The 10645-nt window shown below is 39.6% G+C and overlaps 1 protein-coding gene across 1 annotated transcript in view; it reads right to left on the reverse strand.

Annotated features, from left to right (window-relative positions):
* Window positions 1-2108: 2108 nt before the first annotated feature.
* poc1a (POC1 centriolar protein A) overlaps window positions 2109-10645 on the reverse strand; it is a gene marked incomplete in the record, with an annotated part of 41498 nt that continues 32961 nt past the window's right edge. The window contains 1 exon segment of the mRNA XM_032512808.1: window positions 2109-3296. Coding sequence (XP_032368699.1) covers window positions 3186-3296 — 111 coding nt within the window.

Below are 10645 nucleotides of genomic sequence, written 5' to 3' on the forward strand. Positions count from 1 at the left end.
GAAAACCCAGATTTTATGATAAAAGGACCTTTTACATTGCAAACACTGCTTCAAACGTAGGCCATAATTGCATGCAGATTACCAGTATTTGTCACCTACATACAGCATGACTCCCTTAACATAAAAAAACCCGACATTCAGAGTAATATGAGTCACTTTTGTAGCTCTTGGGTGTTTACATTATATTGTCTACCCTGTGCATATGGCACCGTCTGTATTTATGAACATTTCTTTGGGATTGCAAAAACATATAGTGCACCTGCTTTGCTCTGACTAACTGGAAACTCTTGGTTATCAAAAGCAGTTATTCTGTTTTTCTACTGTGGTTCCTCAAAACCGATCGGCGTCTTTTGTCTCCGCAGACAGCCTCTCATTTCTTTCCTAGAACTACAAAACGTCCAGTTCCCCCTCAGCTCATTGTAGCCACCACACTGTTACAATAATCATTTCAGTGATCATCACCAAAGATAGATCATAACAGGAACTTGTACAACTTGCAATTATAAGAAAACACACTGGCTATAGATGTTTCGAGAACATTTTTCAGCCTGCAGCCACAGAAAAACTATGTCTAGCAGTGGAGCCTCCACCTGCTGCATCAGGGCACAGCAGCAGTCTGGCCGAGAGAGCGACTGGGTATCATCTCAATGTCATAAAGTCTGAATATGAAGCAATCTTTGAGGACACAAAAGGCCAACAGGAGCAGCAGAGTACAACAACCTGAAACACTGAACTAGTAAAGCACTGAAACACACTCAGGCTAGAAGTGGCAGCAACCACAGCGCACCAGGAAAACGTATCCAGATGTTCTCCTCATAGGTTCACCAACCCCCTCTCCTCCCACACACACGGGCCACACATGGGCTACATATTACAGAGGCTTGCTCTCCAACTTCTCTTTTCTCCAACTTCTCTGTTCTCCAATTTCTTTCTTCTTCATGCACACAATGATATACAACAGAGAAAGCAGTTAATCCTTGCAGTAGAAAAGCTGGAACCAAAGAACAGTCGGTAAAAATAGATTATAGATGCATTCATTTCATTCATTTTCTATAGTTGAATTCATTTTCTATCGATCCACTAATTGATCAATTGCGGGGAAAAAGTACAGACTGGCCAAAATGTCCTCACTTCGCAGAAATGTCCTCACTCCCAAGTGTAAAACCAAACTTGGTCCACACACACACACACACACACACACACACACACACACACACACCCTCCTCTCCTTAACTAGAGCTCCTGGCAGGCTGTCTGGTTGAGGCCCATAGTAAAGGGATCCGTTTTCTTTGGCCTCTGTCTGTGTGTGTGTGTGTGTGTGTGTGTGTGTGTGTGTGTGTGTGTCTCCTCAGGCCCCAGACAGGAAGGAAGAGAGTGGGCCCGGCAGCACAGCTCCAGAATTCCGGTTTTGTTTTTCTTCTTTTTCCATCAGTGCAGAGCCTCAGCCTGGTCTTAAAGAAACAGTCATTAATATTTTCCCCTCTAAACGAAACCGCGCTGTTTTCTCAGACCTCCACAATAGGACTTGGTATGATTCATTGCACTAGTATGTAAACATATTACCGGTTTGTTAAATAAAAAAGTCAAATGACTGAATAGGTATTTAATGGCTCAGATGATTATGCTCCTCTATAAAGCACAGCGTGCATCTAAGCAAGGCCTCATTTTTATTGAAGCTTCTAAAAATAAAAAGTAGTCATCTAGCATCAGTGGTCAGGTTACGTGAATTACTCAGGGGGTGAATTGTAAGAATTTTGGGACACAAGCTGAGCAGGTGTATTTAGCTGCCCCTCCATGTTTTGTAATGAATCCTAATTCAAAATCTGGCAAAGACACGGTGGAAAATGAGTGATGGACGACACAGTTCACAGCTCATGATCTTAACATCCCTGAGGACAATAAAGACAGAAAAGTCACAATTGCTTGGGTAACTGCTCAGGCTCTGTGGACCAATCAGAGCAGGAAACAGTCTCTTAAAAAGTAATCCGGTGACATCATCGATTTGGCAACGATTATGAAAACAAACATTCTTTTACTTGTTACACAAACAGAGCTCGGTGTTGTGAAATAGCAACCAGAAGTTTTATTAACTAATTTTAAGTCAGAAATAAGAGTGGAAAACATTTATTATTTTTTAGAAGGTACACAATAAGTTACTTTCAGTGTATAAAAGTTTCAAACACAGGATATAAAAAGGGACGGAACAAGACGCTTATCCTTCAATCAAAACTTAAAGTATAAGACTGTCTTTTTTTGTTTCATTGTCAACAGTCCAGTAAGAAGACCAAACCCAACAATGTGTTTATCTCTCAATACTTTCTGACTTTCCTACCCCGTCTGTTGCTCTCAGCTGTAGGCCCATTCGTTCCACAATGTAAAATCTTTAAAAATGGGATAACATTTTATAAACTTCACACAAAAAAAAAGGCAAAATAAATTCCTTAAACAGGCAATTTTTTTAGCAAAAAATTACTCAAAGAGAAGAAAATAGTTGGAAGAAAACATTTGTTGAAGAATATTTTCCGGACTGCATTAACACTCATTTGCTGCACAAGTGTTTACTAATGATGCAACAATTTAACTTCTCTCCTGATAGCGATACTTCAGCTCAGGCTATCTGTCACTACAGAGTACAGATCTGACACCAGTCCTCTTTTTCCTGAACTGAAACAATAATGGGCATGTGGCTTCTGTAAACTGTTTACAGTATGTGTGCTTTTTGATGAAAAGCAGCGTTTTATGCGCACAAATAAGAATTAAAACTGTAGTGTAGTGCAAAGGCAAATACGAAAGTCTCTTGCATGTTATCTACACTTTTGCACAGGCAATCATCGGGGGTGCACACTCACACACCGACTCTCACAAAGTGACTAGTAGCAGCAAGACCTTCGTCAGCAGAAAAGGGAATGCTCTCTCAGCACTCCTGTAGAAGAACAACTTCTCTAATATTCAACAACTTCACTTCTGATATCTCTTTGTTAAATACCTAGACCCAGCAGTAAGGCTCAGTGTGCATTTAAATCAGGTCAGGAAAACGGTTTAGGACTGTGTGCAAGATTGCACATTTTAAGTGTGTATCTTACAATAACGAGAGAGTGCTGTTTACGTGTTTTTGTTAATGGTGTGTTGGTGTGACCTCTTTCCCTGTCACACCACAGCTCAACCTTTTCCTGGTGCCGCCATCTTCAGGCCTCCTCTTGTCTCTGGAGATGTAGACCGATCTCCATTTGGTTCTCCAAACACTCCTTGAGCTTGTCCTCCGTTAGCGTCAGCCGCTGCTCCAAGATCGAAACTGTCTGGACGCAGGGAACAAGAGGAGAGGAACCAGACAAAGAAAGAAAAGCGGGAAGGAAGGAGATGGATAAGAGAGAACGAGCATGTTAGAGAGGGCTGTACAGCATCAGCTTGACAGTAATGACTATATAATGGCGGTGTTTGTGTGTGTGAAAGAAGCAGCTCTGTGTGTGTTTGAGACAGATGTTGTGCATGCAAGACAATCCAGCTGATTATCGTAGAGAGATCTGCTGCCTGAGGCAAAAACACCAGAGTTTCTGTGTCTGGCACGCACCCTCTCTTGTTCTCCCTCTCACACAGTTGCATAAACACACTTACGCACACAGAGAATACAAGAAGGTCGCTATGCGAAACAGGACGGCCATGTGTGGGTAGTGAGATCACAGCGCGACATACTTTTCCTCTTAACATCCTCCAACAGTAACAGTTTTTGTTGTGCATTTGTGTCATCTGGGCCTGTTTATTAGGAGCCTCCAGGTGTAATTACACCATCTGAATGAACCAATTACTGAGGATAGAGCTGGCTTTTCTATCTTTTATTGTATGTGAGCTTCAGCAGGCACATTAAAGCAATAACTTAATCAGCCTTTTATCACCTAAAACAAATAGAAAGAGGATTCATGGCCGGACAAAAACAAATGATTCCTTCAGAGTTCTAACAGGAACCAGGAGAACTGAGAGAAATACTACAGTTCTTAAATCTTTATAGTGGCTGCCAGTTAACTTAATTGCGTAACAGCTTTTGATGAGAAATGTTTTTTAATATATTTGAAGAGTATAATGCCAGTTAATTCCCACTGTAAAAATGTAGAAAATGCGAAGTTTTTAGTTTAGAAACTTAATTGTTAAAAAAAAGACAAACTTGGGAAAACGTCACAGAAATCACTGTTTACAGTAGCTTATATTATATTATATTATTATATGCCCGCCCCAAATTTGCTTCTATTCATTGGCTTTGTATGTAATCACACAGTGCAATCCGTAAGAAATTTCGGAGGTGTAAACACAGTCTACAATCTGTCAATATCTATAATGTTTTTTTCTGTTTAGTGTTTTTTTAAATTCTTAATATGTAAAGCACTCTAAATATCTTTTGTTGGTGGTGCTATGCACAGACAAACTCACCTTGGCTTGCAATCATAACTATTTAGCCAAAATCATCACACAATGTTATAGATGTAAATTGTTGACTGATACCTCCTTGGCTTTGGCTTTTATTATAATCTAATTATTAAATACATATGAGTAAAGTAAAACATTAATGAGTTATGCTAATCTAAACGAAAAAAGAACAAAGTTTAAAAAAAAAGATTATTCCATGTTGCCACTTCCCTCTGAATCACTGACAACTGTTTACGGAGCTAATGTTGCCTGGTGACGAACCCAATCCCAGCTAATAAGCATTTTTGGACAGCAGTGCCTGGCAACATAGATTTAGTTCAGGCCAGTAACAATCAAACAAGCGAACATGTTTCCCCCTCGACAGACGAGCCTCTCTAGATTTGGGCCGGCGGGTGAACGATATGTCACATGTCTTGACCTGTAATTTCATGTCCCTTCCTGTGCCAGCAAGAGTTATTTTGAAATTGCTAGAAAGTAGCACAAGAGATGAGTAATTTATCAAAATGGGGCCTACAACACGCTGTGTGTGAGGCACTGGATAGAGAGATGGAAATTAAAAGACTTGATTTAATAATTTAGTTTACCTCAAAAAATTGTTTTCATTGAGACATAAACTTGATGCAGGAAAACCGTCATTGGAATTTGTGTCCAGTATAATTGTTGATAAACCCTATCGTGCAGAATTTCCAAAACATACTGTATGTTATGTTGTCATGCCAAACGATTTTTTTTATTTTTCATTTTTTCCATGAATTCACCCAAATTGTTAACTCGTTGATGGCAGACAGAGAATTTCAAATCCCTTTGATTCCAATTTGAAAATATGGAGCAAGAAACAATGAGAATAAAATGAAAAATAGGCAACAATACAGCTTGAACATGGTTATTGGCCGTGGAGGTCCTGCATTTGACCCCACAGTGCCACACAAACAAACACATACAACCAGGCATGAGCAATCAAACGCATAATGATGATGGAATTGATGAAGATTGTTAAATCCCTTAGATGATCTCATTCTCAGCACACACACCGATGACTTCATCAATGTGTGGGCGAGTGGTCTTTTCTTTTCGGTCATCAAACTAGGTAAAACCTCCTGCTACTTCATGCATCACGGGAGAGAAAGGGCATGTATTTCCTCTGTTCTCCCTCTGCCTGTCTCCGTTTTCTAGATCAATACCACCCTGTATGTTTTACCAACCTGATATGGCTCCCCAGTACTCAGCCCGGCCAACTTTAGGTGTTTGTGTGTGTTTGATTCTGCACGTGTCCCCAGGCAGCTGCAACATTATATGGGCATATAGTTTTCATCTGGAGAAGAAACCAAATCTTTACGCTCCTAAAAATAGAGCAAGCTGTTTTTCTTTTCTTTCCAGAACACATTATACTCTCCATCGCCCTGAGCATTACTGGCCTCTGTTACAAAGTCTCATAGCTTTGGTATGACCCACACTAGAATAGTCTGAAGGCAAAGAAAGGCAAACTGGTTCTGGTTAAAGGTTGCAAAGTCTGCTCTTTTCTTCAAATGAAGCTAGCTGGTGTGTGTTCAATAATGTGCCACTACTGGTATTAGTGATCCTATAAAATCAGTGTAGACCTGGTGAAAAAGGCCCACACAAATACACACATAGAATGGTGATCCACTGACCAATACCACCAATACAAACGGAATGTGTGTAGAACAAGCACTGTTGCGGTGTTAGCATCCATAACCAGATTAAAAGACATTGTATTGACAAAAAGCCAATAAAAAGCCAGACAGTCATTAATTACAAGCCTCAGGCTAGTGTTTATGTTGGCTTTTTAAGATCAATGCAGCCATAGCATGCCAACAAGATAACTTACACTTTAGTTTTTTTTTACTTAACCTCTCCTGAAAATGACCACTTGAAAATGTAATGAAGGATTTTGAGTTTTACAAGATATAATACAAAGCTTTTTTTTACCCTCAACATCTAGACACATTACATAACATAAGACAGTTGGTGTCCCTGACTCTGCCTCAGCGCAATGTGCCGCAGTACTGTAGGTGGAAGTGAGTCTGAGCGATTGTAATTTAGCAAGTCTGTTTTTTCGGTAGTTATTCTGTAATATATTGAAGCCAACATGTTTGTACTGTTACAGAATATAAGAACAGACAGGAAGCCTTTATCCCTACCGATTTTAGACTTTCAGAAGTTATGATGATTTGTGAATAGTTATGTAAGATGAAACTGCCTTCCTTGTATTTTAAGTTACCATATTTCTCAGAATTATGGTGAGTTCTCTTTCTTTCTACGTTCCTTTCTCTACAGCTCAGAGGAAAAGTAAATTAACTGTCCTCGGTGCAATTTTATTGCATTTGCATTCTCCCAGAGCAACACTATACGTATACACTGTGGTGAATACTTTGCAATTCTTCAAAGAGCGTGTGGTTATCAAGCGGTTTAGAGGTTTCTAAAAAGTCCAGAACTTACACATCACAGAAAAAATAAACAAAATCTTCTCACCAAATTCTTTATTCAAGATTGATCATAATTAAGAATAAGATTCTGAAAGAAAGGGACAAGTGTGGGTACTGCAGGCTTAGAGTCAAGGACATGTAAGAGCAATGAATTATCAAAAAGAAGGAGAGGAAAAAGAAAGGGTATGGCGGTGTTGATGTTTGGGGAGGGGAATGGGGGGGGGCAGACAAGTGAAAAACAGCTAACACAGCAAACCATGGCTTTGGAAGCTTAGTCTAACGTTAAATAATTCATCATCTTTCCTCTCAGTTGCCTCGATTATTAGAGTCACAAAGAGCCGTATAGTGAAAAATAATGCTGGGGAAAAGACTTCTAATGGAGCAGGAATATAGTGCAGGAATAAATAATGCCGCTTTGTCAGCCTAATCTTTAGAGGATGGCAGGGCATTGATTTAAATGTCAAAGTTAGCCAGCCAATCTCAAGTTGAACAGAAATTAGATCATGAGTGTAAGCCCATTTTACTCACACCTCGTCGGGCATTGTAAAGCAGAGCGTTTTGGGGTTAAAATGCAAACTTAACTGGGTTGAGCCTGTCTAGTGTTAGCCGCGCGTCGGATGTCAGGTAGTGAAAGTAATAATACTGCAGATCAAATGTAACTAGCAGTTGTCTGAGTATTACTGTTTAGTGATTTATTTATTTTTTTAAACTCTCATCAACAAGCTACAGCATGTTTTTGTACCACAGCAGCTGAGGTACACTGAAAAAGTTTGTCAAAGCCTGTAGCTGTGCTATTTACTGCATTCATACCAAATTGTATGCAAGCTTTAAGATTATTCAGTTTCACGACCCCTTCAGTTCAGAAATTAAAGGCGCAAAAATTACTTTTACATTTAGTACATTTTAGTCACCAAAACTCGTGTGTATCCTTGAGGTCTAGCAAATGTGTTAAATGCATTCCCTGCCTCATTAAAAAATTGAAAAGACAATTGATTAACATTGTTAAACCTGTATTTCTGTAAATCTATTTTCACAAGCTGGCAGTCTTCTTCTCCGCCTTTGTTGGGGGTACTGTATCTTTTCTTGGTGCATTACTGCCCCCTGTAGATCAAGGGATAAATGTAAAACTAATGGGAGGACAGTGAATTGCATCACCCCCAGTGCACGCATGAGACTAAACTGAAACATGGCCCTACTGGATTGACAATGCTGGAAGTCACTGAAAAGCCAAATGGAGAGAACAATGTTTTTCAATGACAGCCTTAAAACACATCTCTAATAGCTGCATTACTCACACTCACACTCACACACACACACACACACACGCACACACACTCCCCTAATCTGATCGCAAGAGATGAATATATCAGAAAAAACAAATGGGAATTCTTTCCAGTATCTGACATCCACATCCTTCACAATTCTCAGGGATTATGGCTTCTAATCATCTACAGAAAGTTATATTTTACTGTTTCTTAACACTTAGAGGAAAAATAAAAAAGTAGATCATGAATTAGATTAGGTTTTAACAACACCTAGCAATGAGGTGTGGTCTGATGCAGAGCCGCCAGTGGCTGCAGCCTCAGGCTTTGCCAGGGAGCTAGGCCAGTTAAATAAAATATCTTTACAGCAACAAACAGATACAATTGCTGTCCATTGCAAGAGAAGTTGAAAATTTAACAGCTGTAGTCATTTAATTTCATACTGGACAGGTTGGCTAAATGGACTACTGTAAATTGAACTTTCCTTCAGTTTGCACCAACAGATGAGCCTCAAACTACAGCAGTTATTCCAGATCTTTCAGTATCCATCACTGATCACTTCTATGAAGCTAAACAAATGCACACAACAACAAAAATGACTAAATTGATGACTAAATTGATACAAAGCAAACCTTTGGATTTTAACTGGTGGCTTTTCTTTTCCATTTTTGTTTGAGAGTCTGTTTTTAGCTGTGTAGGCTCCGGTTGTAATCTGGCTTTGTCAGGATAGTGTTTCTATTCTCACTGTGTGTAATTAGGATTTTACCAAGTTAGGTGGTGAAGTCAAATATTTCATACTAACAGACAACAAATGATTGTACAATAATGTGTCAAATAAGAAACCTATGTTGCGATGACTGTTAGCTGCTACTCAGGTGTGTTTCATATGCAGTGCATAGAGGATCAAATTTACATAGTCAAAATTATTATTTAGTGTTTTTATCACATTAAAAGACAATGCTGTGAACAGCCCAAATTGTGTTTTGTATTAGCAGAAGGATAGATATCAGATATGAGATATTTAAGCAAAACACAAGTTTTATTTTAAAAATATATCACTATATCTAACCTTTGAACAGAAATATTTGACAGGCCTTGGTTTTGGGACACATTCTTAATATATAAGGTTTGATTAAAATCTGAGACAGTAACAACAATCCAATTCCATTTTAACCCAGAAGACTGACTGCTGCTGAAAAATAGTCTATATTAGTTAAAAATTGTATTTAATTGCCAAGACATAACCATCTATCTAATATAGCAGTGTAAATATGATATGAGGCCATCCTCAACCTAACAGTGGGCTACTAACTAGTAATGTTCAGTCAGAGTTTTGTTGTTAAACTGTGTAAAAAGAGCGGTGCCGTTAAATCACCGGTTTCAGGTACATACGGTACCGTCTGGATGGTTTCAATATTTCATAAAGTGTTGTTTCTGCCATATTTTATAATCATCAGAAATCATTTTGGCCATATTTTATAATCATCAGAAAACATTACATTCATACTGTATATTCAAACATAAACAAACTGGTGTCCCATAGCAATAATAGAATCCCAGATAGAATGGAATAGAACCAATGACCATTTGGATTGAAAACATAAGAATACATGTTGTTGTTGTCATAACAACACATTGAATACTAGGACCCAACTTTAGTTCTGACACATTCACTCAAACAGCAGTTTGTAGCAGAGAGTCATTTGTGACAATCCAAAGGTGCACATTGCAACGAGAAAAAAAACAATGGATAACATGGACTTCAACTACCGAGAGACTGAACCGCAAATTAGTTTCTATCTCAGTTCACTTGAAGAACAGGTACGGTGTGAGCTGAAGGACAGCGAGGCAACGCTCACCCAAGGTGAATCTGAGGGAAGAGTACACCTGGTCATACGAGAGGACTTGCTGGCCAATCTCCTCGATCAGCTCCAACAACAGAGAGAGGGCAGCAGTTGGAGCCATGAGAAAGAGCTGATGCAGAAGGAGATAGGTGAGTTGAAAGTTCAGCTTGCTGAACGTGTTCCCTCCCCACTTAGGGAAACAGAGCATCTGAAAACCCACCTGGGAAAAATCTGCACCAGTCTGCGAAAATCCAAAAAAAGATCTGGACCGGCAGACCTTCATTACTGAAGACCTGAAAGTCGAATTGGAGCAGATCAAGGGAGAGAAGGAGGCCCTGAAAAGGGAAGTTGAAGCTCTCAAGGTAAGTAAGGCCAACGTGGAGTTGGAGTTGGAGAGCTTTCTGGAGAGGGAGAAGGTTCAAGCTCAGGAGCTCAAGGAAAAATTGAGCAAAATGGAGGAAGCCGTAGGGAACAGACAATGGAAAATCCCAGGCTTCCCATAGAGCACCAGTGGCTGATGAGGCGCTGGCCAACGTGTCTCCCGCCCCACCCCGGTGAAACTGAAATCCCAGCTGGGAAAAATCTGCACCAGGCTGCGAAAAGCCGAAAAAGATCTGGAACTGCAGACCTTCATTACTGAAGACCTGAAAGTCGAATTAAAGCAGGTGAAGGGAGAGAA

The sequence above is a fragment of the Etheostoma spectabile genome, chromosome 4 (assembly GCF_008692095.1).
Source record: "Etheostoma spectabile isolate EspeVRDwgs_2016 chromosome 4, UIUC_Espe_1.0, whole genome shotgun sequence".
NCBI lineage: Eukaryota > Metazoa > Chordata > Actinopteri > Perciformes > Percidae > Etheostoma > Etheostoma spectabile.